Source organism: Anticarsia gemmatalis, chromosome 6, assembly GCF_050436995.1.
Source record: "Anticarsia gemmatalis isolate Benzon Research Colony breed Stoneville strain chromosome 6, ilAntGemm2 primary, whole genome shotgun sequence".
NCBI classification, from domain to species: domain Eukaryota; kingdom Metazoa; phylum Arthropoda; class Insecta; order Lepidoptera; family Erebidae; genus Anticarsia; species Anticarsia gemmatalis.
This window is the reverse complement of record NC_134750.1, coordinates 159,670-183,430: the sequence shown is the minus strand read 5'-3', so window position 1 is coordinate 183,430 and position 23,761 is coordinate 159,670. Positions and strand designations below refer to the sequence as shown.

At 52.5% G+C, this 23,761-nt stretch overlaps 1 protein-coding gene across 1 annotated transcript; it reads left to right on the top strand.

Annotated features, from left to right (window-relative positions):
* The first annotated feature begins 11 nt into the window (after positions 1-11).
* On the top strand, positions 12-7,693 carry LOC142973424 (acetylcholine receptor subunit alpha-like). The gene is made up of 10 exons (XM_076115087.1): positions 12-202; positions 4,855-5,117; positions 5,234-5,278; positions 5,373-5,482; positions 5,589-5,769; positions 5,870-5,985; positions 6,110-6,415; positions 6,559-6,714; positions 6,810-7,086; positions 7,174-7,693. Exons 2-10 carry the CDS (start codon positions 4,920-4,922, stop codon positions 7,369-7,371), a joined length of 1,587 nt encoding a protein of 528 aa, XP_075971202.1. The 5' UTR covers positions 12-202; positions 4,855-4,919; the 3' UTR covers positions 7,372-7,693.
* The last annotated feature ends 16,068 nt before the right edge of the window (positions 7,694-23,761 follow it).

Here is a 23,761-nt window from a genome sequence, read left to right as displayed (position 1 = left end):
CAGTCCGCGGCGCGCCCCCGCCCGTGTCGCACGCCTCGTGTTGTCGTCGTCGCGCCATGACCGCCGCCGCCGCCGGGCCCGCGCGCGCGTGAGCCCGCTCGCACTAGCTCCACCTCCGCGCTCCACTGTGAATATCATGAATTAACATTGGACTAGCTGCCGATCACTCACTTTAAGGATTCGTCCGCTTCGTGCAGATCTGGTAAATGTCTCTCTCGCTGCCGAGCTTTCTGATTGTGTGATAGAGCTGAGGATGGCGCCAGGCGCCAGGCTGGTGGGCGGCCGGCTCCTCGTGGCGCCCGTCTCCTTCTCATTATTTCTAATGTTTCTGACTCGGACCTCAGTCAGATGTCAGTTCATCACCGCACTTGGCACTCGGTCACGTCTTCGCGTCGTCACACACTCGCGGCTCAATAACTCTATGATATTAAGTCCTGCTCTCGCGATAAATCTTTCATAAAGTATGTGCTGCTGCACTACTTCAGTCACAGTACTTCTAACTATTTCTTCTTAACAAGAGTGTGAGCATCCTTTATCACCATGACAAACTTGAATCGAGAAAACATTAGTCTAACATCGCGCACGAGATGTATACATGATACGATTTTTCATTGTCTTTATCACTATAAAATATTGCTTAATAGTTGATAACACTATGACGCTAGTGTAACTCACTCGCTTCGGCCCAGAGTGAAGTGGTTTCAATTATAAAAGTTTAGACACAGGCAGCGCGCGAGCTCGTCGTCACACAGATCTTTGTTGTTATAATCTGAGCAGTACTGGCGAGCTCTGTGTGTGTCTGTCCGGGCGCACGTTCACATGTCGCTAAGTTCATTATTTTCCCGAACACATCAGTGTCAATTTAAAGTTAGTCGTATATCAGTGGCTTCAGTGGGGAACACGCACTCGTGTTTATACTTACAATGAATGTTGTTGCACGAATACGAGTGTTCACCGTACGAGTACGTGGTGATGAGGGAGCGCTCTCATCTCTGCACTCTTACTTACGAATGTAGGCAGAGAGTGCCGCGTCTTCTTAGCACCGACATTACGCTCAAAGCATTAGCTTTACTTCACCGACAGTAGATCGAGCGGATCTAATAACACCAAAATTGGTATTAGTACCTACTGTAAATATTATACGTTACATGCTCTCAGCCTCGTTATATTATTATGTTATTTGACTGTATGTGTGGCACGGTCGGTATTGTATGCGACTGCCGCACAAGAGATCTCGGCTCCGATTCCCGGATCGGACCAAACAGTCTTTTTTGAGTATTCCAGAATGCCCGGAGTTAGGAAGTCGAGATCGTAGACCTCCGTGCCTCAGTGAGCACGTAACACCGTCGGTTTTGCCTCTGACCTCTCACTGGTCGTGTCGTATTAGCCAACCCACCGGACTATGAGAGTAAAGGAGTAGAGAGTGTACCTGAGTATTGTGCACACACTTGGACACTATAAGCAAAGTTCAGCACACTTGGCTGGTTTTAATGAAACTGGCCGCCGCAGAGAAATATCGGCCAGGAGGACATTATTATTATTATATACATTAGAGTGTGATAGAGAACTCAGTGGACACGGTTCACAGCATCACTCAGTGTCATGTGTACGTATTGACGACAACACTACACTATTGATTTAGATCAATAAATATGTACATATTAATATTATATATGCACATACAGGTACAGTGCAGCCAGTGTAGTGTAGTGTACGATAACATGAATTATTCCTTATATCCTGGTTGTATTATTAGGAACAATATACATGTTATTATGTTTTACAATCGACTCGCTCTCCGACCTTATTTAGTTAATGAACAATGGGTATTAGAAACGAATCCTAGTTGAGTGTATGACACGTGAGCATCGTCGCGTGATCAGTGACATGTACTAACTAGCAGGAGACACAGGCTGCTGGTAGTGTGTGCTAGCTGTAGTAGCGGTGTGGTGGTGTGGTGGTGTAGAGCGTCGTTATCAACGTCTCGATGTTCGAGTATGAGCACTGTGAGCGGTGTGAGCGGTGTGAGCGCGGTGGTCGGTCTGCTTGCTCTGTGCCGTGTCGTGGCAGCTACATATAACCTGTTTGTTTACCTACACGTTTTGTTTATTTTAATTGTACACAGTATTTAGCGTATATTAAGTGATAACTGCAAAGTTACTTTAAACTAGCTGCATGACGGTCACCGACACCCGCATCATCATAGTGCAGCGTCCTCGTGCGTCCTCGCGTCACGAGCCTCAATCTGATAGTGTTATCACAGAACTTCTCATTCTGTTTGTTATTTGAAATATTTCTAAATCATGACGTATCACATTCCAAACGACAAGTTCCACATGGAAGAATTTTAAAAAGTTAATTGTTACTAAATTATTGGAATTTCATAATGTATAATTCATATTAATAATGAAATGTTTATTTATAATTATTTTACGTGTACCAGCTTCGCAAAACAGCCAGCTGCATTTTTTATAATGCAAAACATAACTTATTCAGAAGGTTGATATATAATTTTTTTAGCCATAATTGACAGCATAGAAAATAAATCCGCGCGGGATTAATGTAACTGGCTGCCACTGAGTCAGCACTGGTACTGGATGTCACGGCGTGGCTCATGTCAGTCATATGAACACACATTACATCATATTTCACACGTACATTGAATTTAACCGCTTTGCTACGACATACTATGTACAATGTACATGCTTTGTTACAAAATCTCTCTTAATGCTTTTGTCATGCGCCTCTGCCGTCCTCGATGTAAATGTCTATTGTAGGTAATTCATAATTTCCTTAATCGTTAACTTGTTTACAAATATTAGATAAAGTCAAATTGTTTTTAGGGGTTACCAACGTTTCGGAACATCTGGTTACTCATAATATTATAATGCAACGGGTCTTATACGCGATTGAAAATTTAAAGGTCGTTGTAATGCGATCGAAACGTCGGGCAGCAAATAAGGTAGCCTAACCTTTAAATTTTCAATCGCGTATAAGACCCGTTGCATTATAATATTATGTGTACTAGTCGCGAGAGTTTAAAAACGTTAATCTGGTTACTCGTGGCGCTCGCTCGACAAACTCACGGCTTACTCTTTTTAAAAAGGTTTTAATAGATCAGATACATACTTATGCATATTAGTTGCGCGATGTATTGTGAAGTGAATGTTGTCGAAAGACTCTTCCACTCGTAACGCACGGTACATACGGGGTGTGTAGTACTGTGTGTGGCGCAGATGTGACACTGCGGCTGTCGTCTTTGTATTCTCGTGAATTTATATATAATAAATATATACATAGTTGATACAGGAGGTGTGCCGCGTGTGAGCCTGCATGCAACCTGTTCCATCAATTATTATTCTTGCCTAATAGAAAATAAACAAAAAAGTTGTTGAATGTACTGCCGCGTCGCCGTTAGAAAGATAGAGTCAATCACACACAAGCTGTCAAAGAAGGTCGCTTGTTAATTGTGAAGCAGTTTATACTTAACATGTAGTGTCGGTACTACGAAATAAGCGTGTCAGGAGTTGCAATCATCGATGCTGTGTGTCGGCTCTCGGCGGTCACTCCGCTCTGTGCGTGTCACTCCACTCGAACCAGCCCGACTCGAAGTTGCGTGACACCCCGTGATACAATAATATTTATTCATAAACTTGTATGAAACATAAGATCGCCAATACAGCACGTACAACTGTATATTGTCGTCCCTATGCGACTACGTTATCAATGAACCCCTGGCTGGATTGTCGGCTACGTCGGCCAGTTTCATTGAAACCAGCCCGCGTGAACCACTTTGTTTATAGTGTCCAAGTGTGTGCATAATACACAGGTACCTATCACACTTCCTATTCCCTGACTCTCAAGCCCGGTTGAAGGGCTAATCTGACGTGACAGCGAGAGGTTAGAGGCGCAGGACCGCGACGGCTTTACGAGCTCTCCGAGGCACGGAGATCTACGATCTAAACTTCCTAACTCCGGGCAATCTCTGAGAAATTCTGAGCAGAAAAACTCAGAAAAGACTTTTTGACCCAACCCTTGAACTCTTGCATAGTAGTCGCATTCACTACCGACCTTACTGTAATAACAGAAAAATATTTTACAGTGTACATACACGTAACTTTATGGATTAAAAAACGAATGAATGAAACACGCGTACTTCACGTTCAAGGATTGCTTGCGATCTTCTAATCACTTTGCTACCGCTACAACTAGCCTGTGTAAATGTTTATTCTCATTTTCATGGGCATCTTGACGTTCTACGTCGTAGCTCCTCGTAGCGGGGGAGGCCCGCTACGCCGTAGCATCTGCTACGCGTGACCAGAAATGCTCCATATATATATAACAGTATCAGGAAGCTGTGCGGCGCGTCGCCTCAGCGCTGAATTATTCATGTCATTCTAATCCATATTCTAGCATATGTTTTGTAAATATCGGCCGTCTACCAAGAGGTGACATCCTCTATGTTAATGTTTACTGTCATTTGTAATGGTACGCGGCTGTCTATTGGCACTATCACACCGAAACTATTCCCTGGACTAGTCTGTTCTATACTGTGTAGGTTACTGTAAATACGGTAATGACTTAGTATTTTTAATATCTCTCATAAATATAATTTACAAAATAATAAGCTTTATTCAATTAATTGTAGATATACGTCTGTTATTGTAGCCGCTATAGACCGGCAGTAACATATATATAATAAACGAGCGAGAGGACTTTACAAAAGTTAATTACAATTGAGATGTATTAATAGCACATAGATAGGTATCACATGTAATAGACGAGGGCCGCGCGCACTGATATAGTGCAGTGGACAGTCAGAGAGCAGTGTAACGAGTAGTAACGTGTGTGCAGAGCGAGGAGCGGCGGGGTCGGCGCGGGGTCGCGGCGCGATGCGCTGACGCCATGCGTCGGCGGACATGCCGCGCCGCGCCGCGCCGCAGCACGCGGCCCTGCTGCTCGTGCTCGCGCTCGCCTCGTGCGCCGGCAACCCCGACGCCAAGCGCCTCTACGACGACCTGCTCTCCAACTACAACAAGCTGGTGCGACCCGTGCTCAACGTCAGCGACGCGCTCACCGTGCGCATCAAGCTCAAGCTGAGCCAGCTCATCGACGTGGTGAGTACACACACACACACATACCTCTCTACGTATATTATGTGTAGTATGTGTGTGTACACAAGCTACACACTACACGTGCACGTACCGCTAACACGACAATCCTTTTGTTACAGAACCTCAAGAACCAAATCATGACGACCAACTTATGGGTAGAGCAGGTGAGTGCGAACACGACTAAGTGATATGAGTAAAGTTTACTTCTGTCGAAGCAGAGAACGCGTGATCGAGAGACTAATACGGCGTGCTTTGCAGAGTTGGTACGATTACAAATTGTCTTGGGAGCCGCGCGAGTATGGCGGCGTGGAGATGCTGCACGTGCCCTCCGACCACATCTGGCGGCCGGACATCGTGCTCTACAACAAGTGAGTTGCTCGCGCCGCGCCGTGTATACTGTGTACTGTGCACTGTCAGTACTGTGTGTGAGTGTGACGACTGACGCGTGACATTGTGCCCGTATGTTGTCATCAGTGCCGACGGCAACTTCGAGGTGACGCTGGCGACGAAGGCGACGCTCAACTACACGGGCCGCGTGGAGTGGCGCCCGCCCGCTATCTACAAGTCCTCCTGCGAGATCGACGTCGAGTACTTCCCTTTCGACCAGCAGACCTGCGTTATGAAGTTCGGCTCCTGGACATACGACGGCTTTCAGGTGACACGCCCCCCGACTCAGTCGTAGTTCGAACAGTGTTCCGCATCGACACCATCGACGGCGCTAACGACTCACTCGTGTAACCGTTTGTGTCGATCAGGTGGACCTGCGACACATCGACGAGGCGCGCGGCACGAACATCGTGGAGCTGGGCGTGGACCTGTCCGAGTTCTACACCTCGGTGGAGTGGGACATCCTCGAGGTGCCCGCCGTCCGGTACGTACTGCCGCACACATCCCACATGGCACGCGTACCCTCGCCTGATGCGTCCATATGATGCATCATGCAGTCAGGTGTAATTGTGACCGTGTGACCCTAACGTGCATGATGTGTCTGATAGAAACGAGAAGTTCTACACGTGCTGCGACGAGCCCTACCTGGACATAACGTTCAACATCACGATGCGGCGCAAGACGCTGTTCTACACGGTGAACCTGATCATCCCCTGCATGGGCATCTCGTTCCTGACCGTGCTCGTGTTCTACCTGCCGTCGGACAGCGGCGAGAAGGTGTCGCTCTCCATCTCCATCCTGCTCTCGCTCACTGTGTTCTTCCTGCTACTGGCCGAGATCATCCCCCCCACCTCGCTCGTCGTGCCGCTGCTCGGAAAATTCGTGCTCTTCACTATGATACTCGATACGTTCAGGTAAACTTATCACACGGATCGCTATGTAAATCAAACATTTATGATCATATTAAGCTGTCGAATAAATATCAGTGGTTAGCCAGTAGATGGGTGATGTGTGTTGTGTTACGTGCGTGGGTGCTATTGTAGTCGTTGTTGCGCAGTATATGCGTGACGGTGGTGGTGCTGAACGTGCACTTCCGCTCGCCGCAGACGCACACGATGGCGCCGTGGGTGCGGCGCGTGTTCATCCACGTGCTGCCGCGGCTGCTCGTCATGCGCCGCCCGCACTACCGCGTCGACCCTCACCGCAGTCGCTTGTGAGTACACCCCGCCCTCGCTCCTCGCGCTCCTCGCTCCTCGGTGTCTCCTCGTCGTCGTGATGGCGGTGAACTCACAGTCGCTTCGATTGCAGCGCCGGGCTCGTGACGGGTGTGGGTGAAAGCGGCCCGTGGGACGAGGGCTCCCCGCTGGGCGGCGTGAGCGCGGGCGGCCCGGCGTGCGGCGCAGGGGGGGCGCCGCCGGCCGCCGCGTGTCGCTCGTGCGCCGCGTGCCGCACGTGCCGGCTGCACGACGCGCCCGCGCTCTGCGACGCGCTGCGCCGTTGGCACCGCTGCCCCGAGCTCAATAAGGCTATCGACGGAATTAACTACATCGCCGAGCAGACCCGAAAAGAAGAGGAGTCAACCAGGGTAAGTCCGCCTGTTCGTCGAGCGTCGCCGCTGACGGCGTCCCGTGCGTGTGTACTCATTACTACTCATGCGTGTGTACGTGTGCAGGTGAAGGAGGACTGGAAGTACGTGGCGATGGTGCTGGACCGGCTGTTCCTGTGGATCTTCACGCTGGCAGTGGTGGTGGGGTCGGCGGGCATCATCCTGCAGGCGCCCACGCTGTACGACGAGCGCGCGCCCATCGACGTGCGTCTCTCGGAGATCGCGTACGCGACGGCCAAGCCGCGCCCGCCGCCGCCGCGCTAGCGACCTCCGCTCTCTCTGAATCTCTGTGGGCCACTATGGATCACTGTCGGTCACTGCGGATCATTGTGGATCACTTTGGATCACGTCGGGTGATCGGCCGAGCCGCGTCCTATGCACTTTTTTATAATTTATTTGTTACGGTGATCCAACGACACCATAAATGTCCGTTGTATTTTTCCGGCGTCGTGGGTCGCCGAAAAACGTAATTTTACGATGTTGTAAATAATATACATACATATTATAGTTTATACGACGAAACGACACGTTCGAAAATAAGTCGAATTTCTTTTGATAGAGACGAAATAAAACGATTGTTTATAAAGTTATCGTTTCCTTTGAGCATCGTTCCTTCCTATCCAAGACCTACGTACCTGCCTGACATCCGCCACGTATGGACACGTATGTCTACATTTACTCTGGTCGTATACCTACGGTCGACTCGTTGCTGCCTTGCTAGTACGAGGATTGTTCTGCCAAAAAGCAAAGCAAAAAAACACAAAAAAAAATACAATAAAAAAAAGAACTAACAATAAGCTTTCAGGCGGTTAAAACTTTTAGGAATTTTACGGGTGAGGTCGGGAAAGGGGTGGGTAAGCTTTTAAGGGTCTTCAACAAATTTTGTTTCCCTGGAAACTTACCTCAATAAAATTAATATACTTGATAAAATAAAATTAAAAAATATTCGACAAAAAATTTTAAGAACCTTTACTGACTTCCAATTCAATGAAAAGATTCAGGAACTTTTAGTTAGTTACAAAGATTTTTGCAATAAAAAAAAAAAGAAAGCGAAACTGGCATACTAATGAATATGGTTGTCAACTACTGACAAAAAAAAATGTGACTCTAGCTTCTATGGCTCATTTCCTTCATGTACGAGTAAGCTTAGACGCTATTTTTTTTTTTTTTTTTTTTTTTTCTTTTTTTTTTTAAGATGAATGGAGTGCAAAGTATGAATGAATTAAATGGAATGAAGGAATTGAATGGAACGACTTGAGTAAATGAAATAAATGGAATAAATGAATTGAATAAAATTAATGAAGTGAACGAAATGACCGAAATTAACGAAACGAACGAAATGAATGATATTAACGAAAAAAAAAACGAAATGAACGAAATAAACAAAATTAACGAAATTAACAAATGAACGATTCGAACGAAATGAATGAACTGAATGAAATGAACGAGAAGAATAAAGCAAACGCAATGTAGGAATAAAAAGAACGACTAAAATGAAAGTTTAATGTATAATAAATAGAATACGGGAATTAACGCGAACACGCATTTTACCTTAAAATGCCTAACGTTTCGGCGCAGGTTGCACTCGCCGCGGTCCCAGGCAGAAAAAAAAAAAAAATATATATATCCTGAAATCTTATTCCATCTCCCTGACATGATATTTGGCTCCCTTAACACGTTCGCTGCCCCCGACGCGAGTGTGCGTTTAAACGTGTTAAATTACAAAGTAACTTCCTGAAATCTTATATCATCTCCCTGAAATCTTGTTACATGCCCCTGAGATTACATAATAACTTCCTGAAATCTTACATCACCCTGAAATCTTATAATATCTCCCTGAAATGAAACGAATGAAATGAATGAAATGAATGAAATGAATGAAATGAATGAAATGAATGAAATGAATGAAATGAATGAAATGAATGAAATGAATGAAATGAATGAAATGAATGAAATGAATGAAATGAATGAAATGAATGAAATGAATGAAATGAATGAAATGAATGAAATGAATGAAATGAATGAAATGAATGAAATGAATGAAATGAATGAAATGAATGAAATGAATGAAATGAATGAAATGAATGAAATGAATGAAATGAATGAAATGAATGAAATGAATGAAATGAATGAAATGAATGAAATGAATGAAATGAATGAAATGAATGAAATGAATGAAATGAATGAAATGTATGAAATGAATGAAATGAATGAAATGAATGAAATGAATGAAATGAATGAAATGAATGAAATGAATGAAATGAATGAAATGAATGAAATGAATGAAATGAATGAAATGAATGAAATGAATGAAATGAATGAAATGAATGAAATGAATGAAATGAATGAAATGAATGAAATGAATGAAATGAATGAAATGAATGAAATGAATGAAATGAATGAAATGAATGAAATGAATGAAATGAATGAAATGAATGAAATGAATGAAATGAATGAAATGAATGAAATGAATGAAATGAATGAAATGAATGAAATGAATGAAATGAATGAAATGAATGAAATGAATGAAATGAATGAAATGAATGAAATGAATGAAATGAATGAAATGAATGAATGATTAAACCTATGTTAAAAGCTGCCGTATCCGAAACTGAGTCCTAAATTTTATATGATGATTTATTCCGCATACAATCCGAAAATGGATCTCAAATAAAATACTGTAAATACTTATCGCTAAACGAATCCGGGAACGAATCCAAATTGGAATCATAACTGTGAACTCGCGGTAAGCGATTCACATTCTAAGCAGTGTGATTTCGACGCCAAAGCAGTGTGACAAGCGACCTGTATAAAGGATGATTAGGTTTTTTTTTTTTTTTTTTTTTTTTTTTTTTTTTTTTTTTCCCTAGCTACCCCTAACATGGAGGTCAGGGTCCTTGGCAAGCTATCTAATTTTTTATCGTCTATTTTGGAACTACCCGGAAATGGGCCTATTCTCCTCAATCATTCTAGTCCTCTATTACCATACCATTCTCGCTTTTATGCCTCTCGCACTTCTTTTCCTCATCTTTCATACTTGCATACCTAGTCTATTATTAATCTATCATTAAGTACACACGGGGGGGGGGGGGCTTAGGTTAGGTTGGTCGTGTAGGTTTGTGTGCTTGTGTGTGTATTTTGTGTTTTGGTGTAGTGTGTGCGTGTGTTCGTCTGCTTTTTGTTTCTCCTCTCCGGTGTGGTTATGCTGCTTGTGGCCCCCATTTCCACTTTAGCAGTAGGCAACCGACGCTCGGGCCAGAGCGTCCCACTTCCTTCGCACTGGGCATTCAGCACTGAATGCGTTGTGCTGGACGTGGGCCGCGCCCGCCCGGGCGCAGTTGCGACATGCTGGTGGTTCTCCCGCTGCCATATCTGCGCACTTGTCCCTCATGTGCGGGCCTCCGCAGTGACTGCAGAGATCGGCTGGCTCCCTGCAGAGGCGCTTGCTGTGTCCGTATGCGAGGCACCGGGTGCACTGCACCAGCGGCGACTGGTCCTCAACTCGCACGTTCTGCAGGTCGACCTTCAGTCTCCCCGCAGCCACTGCCCTTGCCCATATTGTTGGAGACACCCTCAAGATGATGTTTGCGTTGTGGGGGTTCCGCGCTTTTCTCCTGTACTTGACCTCCATTCTATCGTCCCCGTCGGCGAGGGCGCCAAAAACACCCGCATTCTGGCTCCGAAGGGCGCCCAGTACCTCCACATCGCTGTGAACGGTCAGGACGTCCCTCAGGACCAGAAGCGGGTCCTTGTTTTTGACCTCCTCGGCGACGAGTTGACCCCCGCTGTCCTTCAGCTTGCTCATTACTTTTTCCCTTTCTTCCTTCGTCTTACATCCTAGTACTATTTTCCTATCCCTAGTTTTCCGCACTCTTTCAACTTTCACCCATCCATTCTTCGCATCTATAGTCTTTCTTACCTTCTCTAATACTTCCTCTCCAGTGTCCTCTTCATTCTTTGATGTCACTATTACTGAGTGAAGAGTCGCAGGCTCCCTACTGCTTTCCGCTCGGACTGCGTTGGCGTAGCTCAGCTGCGGTCTCTCCACCAGTAGATCCAGGCGTTCCCTGTTTTCCTTCAGGATCCTATTATTCTCTTCCACTCTTTCCATTAAGGCCCTGACATTCTCCAGGGAGACGGAGCAGGCAGGGGGGGGATTATCCTTCCCTATCTGCTCCGTCACCCCGGTTCCCTCACTTTCGTCTCTTTCTGTCCCCCCTTCTACAGTGGACCCCGCTTCCGCCTCTTTAAAGAGTCTCATTAGGTGGCTGAGGGCCGCCTTTAGGGTCTCCTTAATGTCCCCCCTAAGGTTGCGAGACTCAGAGAGGGCCCTATGCCCCTTGGCGAACCATGAGTTGGCTTCCTCTCTTCGGCTCTTTGGGGGGCTCGTAGGTGAAATCTGGAGCCTGGAGGGAAGCTCTCCTTCCAGGCACCGTATGGGAGCCCGTTTCTTCTTGGTCACCGTGATGGTGGCCAAGGTTGGCATGTGTTTTGGAGACGGGGTTGTCACTGTAGTAGGGGGGGGCCTTCTTGTAGGGCTGGTAACCCTGGCAGGCTCCCGCTCGCCGACACTCCGTCTCGCGTTTTGTCCCGCGGGTCGGTCTGTCGGGCTATTGGAGCCGGGATCTGCCTTCGATTTTGACACCCTTTTTACGGGCGTCCTGTCTAGGGAGTATTGACCAAACATCCTTCCCTCTTTATACGCAAACCTTAGCTTTTAACCTAGTGTAATAAAGTTTTACAATTTTTGTTGCAGGTCGTATGTGTTGCTGTCCAGCAGCTGTCCGGTATCCCGATGCGAGATGTCGCTCAGGTGAGTCTGCGTAGGTGTGTGTCTCTGTGTGTATGCGTGTGTGTGTATGTGAGTGTGTGTGTGTGTGTGTGGGTGTGAGGTAGATGTATGTGTATTTGTGTATAGTGGTGTGAGTGCGTGAGAGTGCCCTCAGTCCAGGATGTGTTCTATATGTAAAGGGTATAGAACGGTCAGGAAGGGGGGGAGGGGGGGTGTGGCGAGGGAGGGGATGTCTAGATAGTGAGGGAATAGGGGTAGCTATCCGTCACGTCAAAAACCGTGTCAAAAATTTTTGGACTTTTGCCTAATAAGGCAGTCCAAAGAGGAGGTCAACTCTAAATGCCCAAATAAGGCTAGTCTTAATCTAAATTATATGTATATAATGTAACTTAATATATATTGTCTTATTTACAGGTTCCCTGTGCTGCGCCGAGGTCCTCAGAGAAAACCCGGTGGAAATCGGACGACCAGTGCCGGAGTTATTCGGATTTTTGTAAATCCAAGATGGCGGTCAAAATGGCCGCCACCTGGTAAGTATCCCGCGGAGTAGTGCTCGACGAGTACTGGTCTCCAGAAGAAATCCCGCGTCGATACGACGACCAGGGCCGGAGATATGGCGATTTGAAGTTTTTCAAGATGGCGGCTAAGATGGCCGCGCAAGTGTCAAATTATTTTCAACTCGCGATATCTCCGCCCCCAGACGCCGTAGAAACGCGGGGATTTCACCGTTCACCCTGGAAACCCCAGGCGCAGCCTGTGGGAAAAGAATTTTCCGGAAAATGTTTTCCGCGAATTTTCAAAAATTTTCCACGCAATTTGTGAGAAATTTTGCGATGGCTCGCTAGCTCTAGCCGAGCGCACCCTAGGGATACCAAACACGGGGCAATTCGGTTGAGAAATGCCGGAGTTACGGGCAGTGGAAATTTCCAAGATGGCGGCTGCTGGATCTTTAAACCGTGTTTTCTCCGGCTTCCCTTCACGCAATTTCCTCGTGCTTGGTATCGTTGGAATCGTCTCGACGAGCTCTAGTCCGCGAGCCTATCAAAACAGGACCGAAAATTTTCACGCGGAAAAATATTTTTGAAAATTCGCGAAATCGCGAGTTTTCGTCGGAAAATTCTGCAATTTTGCACTTATAAACTAGGGCTTATTATCTATCTTAATCTATAATAAAAAGTAGGGGTCATAGATCTTGATTGGGAGATATTCAGGTCACAATTTTGGGAAAATTTAAAAGTCTATATCTCCCTTGTTTTTCCCCGGAAAATTCTGCTTGATGCGTCTTCTTGTAGCTCGCTGCTGTCCCCGTCGGTTCGCGTGTCGGGCTCCAGCCGGACACAGCTGGTTCGCCAAACACGTGCCACGTGGTTTTGCGGTTTTCCGTGAATAACTCCCCGGTTTTTCACGGGAAAATTCTGAAAATTTTCCCGCGGGTGGGGGCTTGCTGTGCACACTTTTCGACGTAATAAAAACGATATGTCGTCGATCGTTTTGTCGAGATAAGTGATGTTAAGTGTGCACTTTTTAGGTTATTTTAAGGTTTTTCACGGAAAACTTCGCTCCTACCTCGATTTTGACGTTGTGTGAGGTGTCCCTAGATTCGTTTCAGCGCGGGGCACGATGCTGCAGTGTCGGTTTCAGCCGGACTCTTCGGGTTCTGAAACCACGTGCCACGTGGTTTCAGTGAAAAACTGTTTTCCTGGTTCGGGGCGTGTCCGGAAAAATCCGAAAAGTGGTGGAGACGGTGGCCCGTCACGGGGCACACCTTTTGACAACAAAAAACGTGTGGGTCGTCACTCAAAATCCAGAGTTATTTGCACTTTTTAGCTGTCACTTAACCCCAAAATTAGGGTTTTTCACTGATAACTTTCACAGTTTTTCACCGATTTCACTGCGGTTTTTTCCAGCGTGTAGGTCTTTGCGCGGCGCAACTTTTGATGTATAGCACGTCTAAATCCGTTCACTTTTTACCACTTCGAGGATTTTTCGAGCGCGGAGCGGTGTGTTTTCGTGACGCTCGGGACGGCGGTCGGGGCGCAACTGGATGATTAGGTTAGGTTAGGTTAGGTTAGGTTAGGTTAGGTTAGGTTCCCCCTCGTGGGTCTGCACCTTGTCGTGGTGAGGGGGCTCAGTAGCATTAGCGAAGCCAAGACAGACCCGAAGGGACCGTTTCGTTCTGAGGCCTTCAGGCTCAGAACCAGGTCCCTTCACACCGTGTGGTGGTGCGCGAGCGCCACTGCACGAGAGAGGAAGGAAAACCTCTATAAAAAACCATGGGGGGGCGGACTTTCATGTCCTGCCCGGGGTGGGGGTGTCCGCTGAGTACCGTTCTCGGCGGACCCAAACCGCAAGCCTGGCCCAACTTTTGAGTCAGGATCGGGGGCTGCTTGTCGGAGGTCGGGGAGACAGCGGTCGCGAGGAAGAAAACCTCTATAAAAAATCACTGTGCGTGTCCCTCTGCTTGCAGAGGGCACAGGTGACGGAGGAGGGACGGGTGATCCGTCGGTGGGAGGGCGGGCTCTCCCGGTTTCGGTATCGTCTCCGGGAGGGCAGACTTCGGTCACCGCCTTCAAACTCGTTATCCCAGCGGAGGTGTCGTGGTCACGTCTCGCGGCCACTGCTGGGACCGAGGGCCTTGCCTTAATTGGCCGGGTCAAGAGGACTTAACCTCACTAAAAAAAGTTAGTTTGTAAGTTCCGGTGAAACCTGCCCGACCTCACCGTGTAATAGGGTTACCCAGGTACAGGGGGCTCTGCCTGGGTGGACGGTTTATTTCCCCCATACTCGTGGGACTCTATATGGATTTCTTAAATTTAAACAAAAACCAAAACGACGTTAACAGTGGGAGGGGCGAGAAGCCCAACAATGAGGAGGAGATCGGGGGCAAAAAGCCCGGCAGTGTAGACTGCGCAGTGGTGGAGGGTCGTCGCACGCCCAGTGTTGCGCGACCGTCGTTGATTGTCGGAGGAGGGGGTTCCAGGCCCCTTACTCCCGTTGTGGTGCTGGAGCGGCTCCCAATCGGAGAGCCGGATGAGTTTATGTCTTCGGGCGACGGTGCACGCCGTAAAAGACACCGAACGCCCTCGGTGCTCGGGTCTGAAATTTCGGGCTCAGAAACCGAGACCGAGGACCGCACTGCTCCACGTGAGCCGGTGGCTAGACGCGGAAGGACCACTTCGGGTGCTCCTTCTACCCGGAGTCGTTCGTCGAGGAGTTCGTCCCGTACCGCAATGGGACCCCCGGCGCCCATTTTTGACCCGGACGAGGGGCTTGAGCGCCCAGCATTGGACGCGCCGCATCGGCTCGATGCCGAACAACTAAGGGCGCAGGCTGGCGTGAGTGCAGCGGCCATTTTTGAGGTCGTGCGCACATCAAAGAACCTAAAGGGGGGTTATATGAGGACCCTCAATATGGCGGCGACGGGTCTACTCGACATCGTAGAGGCCCTGGCGGACAGAACGATGTCGGACGAGGTGCGCCGCATTCAGGTGGAGTTCGCTCGCCTCCGCCGGGAGAATGAGGCGCTGAAAGTCGAGCGCAAATCCCTGCTGCTGGAGCTGGAACAGGCGAGCACTACAACCGCCACGAGGGCAACTTGCCCACCGCCTGCCCCAGCAGTCTCGAGTTCCATGCCTCAGATGGGAGAGCTGCTAGAGGAGTTCAGGCGCTCAATTATAGCCTCAGTGGGGACCATGATTAATGCCCGCTTCGAGGGCATCGAGGAGCGCCTCCTCCCGGAGACGAGAATTCGCCCACCTCTAAGGGCGGACAGGGCCTCGGCGGTGCCAGTTGGCACCCCGGCGCCAGTGCCGGCGCCGGTCTGTGCTCCGGCACCTGTTGCAGCGGAGTCTACTCCCGCTGCGAAAAAGTCGGGGAAAAAGACGGGGAAAAACAAGGGGAATAAAAAGGGGGTGAGTCATCCCCCGGTCCCCGAACTGCCGGCGGTTCCTCCGACTCCGGAGGCGATGGACACCACTCCTGTAGCGGGTCCCTCGAACCAAGCGACCACCTGGACGGAGGTGGTAAAGAAGGGAAAGGGGAAGGGGAAAAAGTCCCCCCCCTCCACGGCGGCACAGAAACCGGCCTCCCAGGCGGCTAAGAAGACGCAGCGGGCCAAGCCTAAGCTGACTGCCCCGAAGACGGCCGCGGTGCTGGTCACTCTCAACACGGAGGCTGCCGCAAAAGGAGTTACCTATGCCCAGGTTATGGAGCGGGCGGAAGAGGCGGTGAACCCGGCGGACCTGGGCATAGAGTCCGTCCACTTCCGCCGATCCGCCACAGGGGCCCGGATCATAGAGATCCCAGGCGCCCAAAGCCAGGAAAAGGCCAATGCCCTGGCCGATAAGTTGAAGGCCGCCCTCGACGGGGTTGCCGAGGTAGCGGTCCCCGTCAAATGCGCCGATCTGCGGGTGCTGGGGCTTGGGGATACGGCCACCGTTGAAAAGGTGGCCATCGCTGTGTCTCGTGCCGGGGAGTGTCTGGTGGACCAGGTCAAGGTCCACCCAATCACCGCGGGCCCCGATGGAATGGGCTCGTGCATAGTCGAGTGTCCGGTGGCGGCCACCAAGACTATATCGAAGGCGGGCAAATTAATGATCGGATGGACCTCCGCAACGGTCCGATTACTAGAGCAGCGGCCTCTCCGCTGCTACAGGTGTTTAGGTGTTGGCCATACAAGGCCGACATGTCCCTCTCCCGTCGACCGCAGCAAAATATGCTTCCGGTGCGGCGAGGAGGGCCATAAAACTGCGGCCTGCAAATCCGCAACCATGCGGTGCAGCGTTTGTGCTGCGGCCGGAAAGCCGGCCGGACATTTAATGGGGGGGAGGCTTTGTGCTCCCCCCACGGTAAAAGGAAGGTCGGGCGTGGGGGCGTGGAGAGTTCCCACCGCCCCGACTCGACCAGTGAGGGCAGAAAGGGAGGCTAGCATGTCCGAATAATAATGTATTATAGTCGACATGCTAGCTTCCTACAGGCGAACCTCAACCACTGTGCGAGGGCACAGGATCTCCTCCTTCAATCCCTCGCGCAGTGGCAGGTACATGTGGCGGTGGCTTGCGAGCCATATTTCGTCCCCCCCCATTCTAACTGGGCCGGGGACCTCGACGGTTCGGTGGCGGTGGTGGTCCGGATGGATGCTGGCCCGCCTCTTATTGTCGTTGAAAGGGGGCCAGGTTATGTTGTGGTCAGCTGGCGGGAGTACACCATTGTTGGGGTGTACTTCTCCCCCAACCGCTCCCTGGCAGAGCTCGAGACGTTCCTGGACTCTGTCAGGGCGGCAGTATCTCGCAGGTCGCCGGGGTCTATCTTAGTCCTCGGTGACTTCAACGCGAAGTCCCGGGCGTGGGGCTGCCCCGTCACGGACGGGAGGGGGGAGGCGGTCCAGGTATGGGGACTCCTCTCCGGGCTGTCCCTGCTTAACTTGGGGACAGTCCACACCTGCGTGCGGCACAACGGGGGGTCTATTGTGGACCTCTCCTTTGCCACTCCTGCAGTCGCGCGCAGGGTGGTCGGATGGAGGGTGGAGGAGTATGTTGAGACCCTATCTGACCACTTGTACATCAGATTTGTGGTCTCCCCTCCCTCGGGAAGTGCAGCGAGTGGGCAGCGGCCCGTCAGCACCTTCCCCAGGTGGAACTTGGGCCGGCTCGACAAGGAGCTGGCGGAGGAGGCGGCCATCGTCCACCGATGGTTCGCCCCCAGGACGGAGGAGGGAGCCGACACGGAGGTGTTGGCCGGCCGGATGCACACCATCCTCACCGAGGTATGTGATTCGGCCATGCCGAGGGCGCGACGTCGACCACCACGCAAGTCCGTTTACTGGTGGACCCCGGAGATAGCCGAGCTGAGACAATTGGCCAACGGAGCCCGAAGAGCGCACGCCCGATGTCGGACACGCAACCGACGAGCTCCGGACCGGGAGGGAGCCGAAACCGAACTGGCGGAATTGCGGGAGCAGTACCGAGCTGCCAAGCGCGCCCTACAACTGGCCATAAGCCAAGCCAAATCGGCCGCCTTTGAGGAGATCCTGGCGGACCTAGACAGAGACCCGTGGGGGCGTCCCTACCGAGCGGCTCGGAAGAAGTTACGCAACCTTGGCGCCCCGTTAACGGAGACCCTACAGCCGGATCTTCTCGGCAGGGTGGTGGGCGAACTGTTCCCCAATTCGCCAGGACACACGCCCCCGGTGATGGCTCCTCCTACTCCGGAGCCCGCAGAGGAAGAGGCTCCCCCCCTAATATCCGAGGGAGAGATGGAGCTGGCCCTGGACCGCCTTCGTGGCAGAAAAACGGCTCCGGGACCTGACGGCGTTCCGGGACGAGTGCTGACAGTCGCGCTCAAACATCTGGGAGAACAGCTTCGGGGACTCTTCAATGCATGTTTCAGCAGGGGAGAGTTCCCGAAACAATGGAAGGTCGGACGTTTGTGCCTACTCCCGAAAGGGGGAGATCGACCACCTGATTCCCCCTCGGCGTACAGGCCAATTGTTTTGCTGGACGAGACGGGCAAGTTGCTGGAGAAGATCATCGCATCTCGTCTCGTCCAGCACTTGGAGACGGTTGGGCCCCAGCTTTCGGAGGCCCAGTATGGTTTTAGGGCAGGACGGTCAACATTAGACGCCTTAACAGCCCTGAAGGAGTCCAGCAAAGGAGCGGTCGCGGCTGGAGATGTCGTCCTGGGGGTATCGTTGGATGTGGCAAACGCCTTCAACAGCATTCCGTTTGAGACCATCATGGAGGCACTCCGGTACCATGGGGTGCCCTCCTACCTCCGGAAGCTGTTGGGGGCATACCTCCGGGACAGGGAGATAGTTTGGGAGGGTCGAGACGGACGGAAGTATGCGCGCCGAATGACGTGCGGTGTTCCACAGGGGTCGGTTCTGGGTCCGACCCTGTGGAACATCGGATATGATTGGCTCCTTCGGGGGCCGGTACCTCCCGGAGCGGAGGTGATAGGATACGCGGACGACACCTTCGTCGCTGCCCGGGGCGGGTCCTATGAGGAGGCGGCGCGGCTGGCCACAATCGCCGTGTCTTTGGTGGTGGACCGGCTCGCACTTTTGGGTTTGAGGGTCTCCTTATCTAAGACAGAGGCCCTCCTATTTCACGGACCGCGGAGGGGACCTCCCCCGGACGCGCGTATTGTCGTCCAGGGAGTGGAGGTGCCGGTGAGGGCCCAACTCAAGTATCTGGGCCTCACCCTGGATGGACGGTGGAACTTCGGGGCCCACTTTACACAAATCGCCCCGAAGCTAATCGCCGCAGCGGCCGCTTTAGGTCGGCTGCTGCCTAATTTGGGGGGCCCAGGCTCGGCCTGCCGGCGCCTTTATACCGGCATCGTCCGAAGCATGGCGCTGTACGGTGCCCCCGTGTGGGCGGATGCACTCACCGCTAAAAACTTAGTGTTGTTGAGGAGACCCCAGAGGGTGATAGCGGTGAGAGCGATCAGGGGGTACCGTACGATATCGTGGACGGCGGCCACCCTTTTGGCGGGCGACCCCCCCTGGGAACTTCAGGCAGGGGTCTTGGCGCGGGTGTATGCCTGCAAAGTTGAGGCGAGAGATCGAGGCGAACGGCCAGATTTTGACGACGTGAGGAGGATAAGATCAGAGGCGCAAACGGACCTGGTCAGAAGATGGGACGAACAATTGCGGTCCCCAGTCGCAGGCCGGGACACGGTGGAGGCGATTCAGCCACACCTGTCCCGTTGGTTGAGTAGGAAGTGGGGGGTTCTGTCCTTCCGGCTGGTGCAGGTACTTACCGGACACGGTTGTTTCGGCAAGTACCTGCACCAGATTGCGGGCCGGGAACCATCACCGGTTTGCCACGAATGTGGTGCGCAGCAAGATACAGCGCACCACACACTGGTTGAGTGCGCGGCCTGGGGGCCGCAGAGGCACGCCATGTCGGCGTTCGTGGAGGGGGACCTCTCGCTAACTAACGTGATCAGCTCGATGCTGAATAGCGAGGGGTCCTGGAGGGCGGTGGCCACCTTCTGCGAGTCAGTCATTTCGCAGAAGGAGGCCGCGGAGCGGGATCGTGAGGCGTCTTCCTCCGACCCGCGCCGCCAGCGGAGGCGGGGTGTAAGAAGAAGGAGGTACGCGCACCTCCTCCCCCCGCCGTAGTAGAGAAGGAGTAGTTGTGGGGCCACCTGGTCCGGGAGAGGGCAGTCTGCCACCTCCGGGCTCGGTGGCCGGTGCGGATTATACCGGAGGCCGGGACATACTGCACATCTGCGCGCAGTCTGTCCCGGCCTCCGAAGGCCCTCTTCGGCCGGCGAACTCGGGGGAGTTTTCTGGCCATTGCACGAGGGGGCATGTGGAGGGACGGCACCAGTGTGTTGCGGTGTCGTCCCACACTGTGGACGGGTCCGTTGATGGACAGCCGCGTCGGGGCTGCGGTTGCGTGCTTTAAGCGATCCCGCAGCCTCGACATTATGCGGAGGAGGAAGCAACACCTCGGTGGTTTAGTGGGTAGGCCTAGCCCTTCTGGTTCGGAGAGCCCCACATACCCCAGCGCTCCCCCGGGCGCTGGGGATGCAATTTCATGCATTAACCGAGTTAAAAAAAAAAAAAAAAAAAAAAAAAAAAAGGTTAGGTTAGGTTAGGTTAGGTTAGGTTCCCCCCCCCCTCGTGGGTCTGCACCTTGTCGTGGTGAGGGGGCTCAGTAGCATTAGCGAAGCCAAGACAGACCCGAAGGGACCGTTTCGTTCTGAGGCCTTCAGGCTCAGAACCAGGTCCCTTCACACCGTGTGGTGGTGCGCGAGCGCCACTGCACGAGAGAGGAAGGAAAACCTCTATAAAAAACCATGGGGGGGCGGACTTTCATGTCCTGCCCGGGGTGGGGGTGTCCGCTGAGTACTGTTCTCGGCGGACCCAAACCGCAAGCCTGGCTCAACTTTTGGGTCAGGATCGGGGGCTGCTTGTCGGAGGTCGGGGAGACAGCGGTCGCGAGGAAGAAAACCTCTATAAAAAATCACTGTGCGTGTCCCTCTGCTTGCAGAGGGCACAGGTGACGGAGGAGGGACGGGTGATCCGTCGGTGGGAGGGCGGGCTCTCCCGGTTTCGGTATCGTCTCCGGGAGGGCAGACTTCGGTCACCGCCCTCAAACTCGTTATCCCAGCGGAGGTGTCGTGGTCACGTCTCGCGGCCACTGCTGGGACCGAGGGCCTTGCCTTAATTGGCCGGGCCAAGAGGACTTAACCTCACTAAAAAAAGTTAGTTTGTAAGATCCGGTGAAACCTGCCCGACCTCACCGTGTAATAGGGTTACCCAGGTACAGGGGGCTCTGCCTGGGTGGACGGTTTATTTCCCCCATACTCGTGGGACTCTTTATGGAACCTTTTTATAAACAAAACCAAATCGACGTAAACAGTGGGAGGGGCGAGAAGCCCAATAGTGAAGAGATCGGGGGCAAAAAGCCCGGCAGTGTAGACTGCGCAGTGGTGGAGGGTCGTCGCACGCCCAGTGTTGCGCGACCCTCGTTGATTGTCGGAGGAGGGGGTTCCAGGCCCCTTACTCCCGTTGTGGTGCTGGAGCGGCTCCCAATTGGAGAGCCGGATGAGTTTTTGTCTTCGGGCGACGGTGCACGCCGTAAAAGACACCGAACGCCCTCGGTTCTCGGGTCTGAAATTTCGGGCTCGGAAACCGAGACCGAGGACCGCACTGCTCCACGTGAGCCGGTGGCTAGGCGCGGAAGGACCACTTCGGGTGCTCCTTCTACCAGGAGTCGGTCGAGTTCGTCCCGTAAAACAATGGGACCCCCGGCGCCCATCTTTGACCCGGACGAGGGGCTTGAGCGCCCAACACTAGACGCGCCGCATCTGCTCGATGCCGAGCAACTAAGGGCGCAGGCCGGCGTGAGTGCAGCGGCCATATTCGAGGTTGTGCGCACTTCGAAGAACCTAAAGGGGGGCTATATGAGGACCCTCAATATGGCGGCGACGGGTCTACTTGACATTGTTGAGGCCCTGGCGGACAGAACGGTGTCGGACGAGGTGCGCCGCATTCAGGTGGAGTTCGCTCGCCTCCGCCGGGAGAATGAGGCGTTGAAAGCCGAGCGCAAATCCCTGCTGGTGGAGTTAGAACAGGCGAGCACTACAACCGCCACGAGGGCAACTTGCCCACCGCCTGCCCCAGCAGTCTCGAGTGCCATGCCTCAGATGGGGGAGCTGTTAGAAGAGTTTAGGCGCTCAATCATAGCCTCAGTGGGGACCATGATTAATGCCCGCTTCGAGGGCATCGAGGAGCGCCTCCTCCCGGAGACGAGAATACGCCCACCTCTAAGGGCGGACAGGGCCCCGGTGGTGCCAGTTGGCACCCCGGCGCCGGTGCCGGCGCCGGTCTCTGCTCCGGCACCTGTTGCAGCGGAGTCCATTCCCGCTCCGAAAAAGTCGGGGAAAAAGACGGGGAAAAAGGGGAATAAAAAGGGAGTCAGTCATCCCCCGGTCCCCGAACTGCCGGCGGTTCCTCCGACCCCGGAGGCGATGGACACCACTCCTACAGCGGGTCCGTCGAACCAAGCGACCACCTGGACGGAGGTGGTAAAGAAGGGAAAGGGGAAGGGGAAAAAGTCCCCCCCCTCCACGGCGGCACAAAAACCGGCCTCCCAGGCGGCTAAAAAGACCCAGCGGGCCAAGCCTAAGCTGACCGCCCCGAAGACGGCCGCGGTACTGGTCACCCTGAACACGGAGGCTGCCGCTAAGGGAGTGACGTACGCCCAGCTCATGGAGCGGGCAGAGGAGGCGGTGAACCCGGCGGACCTGGGCATAGAGTCCGTCCACTTTCGCCGATCCGCCACAGGGGCCCGGATTATCGAGATCCCAGGCTCCCAAAGCCAGGACAAGGCCATTGCCCTGGCCGACAAATTGAAGGTTGCCCTCGACGGGGTTGCCGAGGTAGCGGTCCCCGTCAAATGCGCCGATCTGCGGGTACTGGGGCTTGGGGATACGGCCACTGTTGAAAAAGTGGCCGTTGCTGTGTCTCGTGCCGGGGGGTGTCTAGTGGACCAAGTCAAGGTCCACCCTATCACCGCGGGCCCCGATGGAATGGGCTCGTGTATAGCCGAGTGCCCGGTGGCGGCCACCAAGATTATATCGAAGGCGGGCAAAATAACGGTCGGATGGACCTCTGCAACGGTCCGACTACTTGAGCAGCGGCCTCTCCGCTGCTACAAGTGTTTGGGTGTTGGCCATACAAGGCCGACATGTCCCTCTCCCGTCGACCGCAGCAAAATATGCTTCCGGTGCGGTGAGGAGGGCCATAAAACTGCAGCCTGCAAATCCGCAAACATGCGGTGCAGCGTCTGCGCTGCGGCCGGAAAGCCGGCCGGACATCTAATGGGGGGGAGGCTTTGTGCTCCCCCCACGGTAAAAGGAAGGTCGGGCGTGGGGGCGTGGAGAGCTCCCACCGCCTCGACTCGGCCAGGGAGGGCAGACAGGGAGGCTAGCATGTCAGAATAATAATGGATTGTAGTCGACATGCTAGCTTCCTACAGGCGAATCTCAACCACTGTGCGAGGGCACAGGATCTCCTCCTTCAATCCCTCGCGCAGTGGCAGGTGCACGTTGCGGTGGCTTGCGAGCCGTATTTCATCCCCCCCCATTCTAACTGGGCCGGGGACCTCGACGGTTCGGTGGCGGTGGTGGTCCGGATGGGTGTTGGCCCCCCTCTTGTTGTCATCGAAAGGGGGGCAGGTTACGTCGTGGTCGGATGGGGGGAGTACACCATTGTTGGGGTGTACTTCTCCCCCAACCGCTCCCTGGCAGAGTTCGAGGCATTCCTTGACTCTGTCAGGGCGGCTGTGTTTCGCAGGTCGCCGGGGTCCATCTTGGTCCTCGGCGACTTCAACGCTAAGTCCCGGG

Bases quoted from the DNA above. Each gene is read 5' to 3' on its own strand.
- LOC142973424 (XM_076115087.1), top strand. From the start codon at position 4,920: ATGCCGCGCCGCGCCGCGCCGCAGCACGCGGCCCTGCTGCTCGTGCTC. The intron at 5,986-6,109 runs GTACGTACTGCC...TGTGTCTGATAG, and splicing joins CTCGAGGTGCCCGCCGTCCG to AAACGAGAAGTTCTACACGT. The intron at 6,416-6,558 runs GTAAACTTATCA...GTTGTTGCGCAG, and splicing joins ATGATACTCGATACGTTCAG to TATATGCGTGACGGTGGTGG.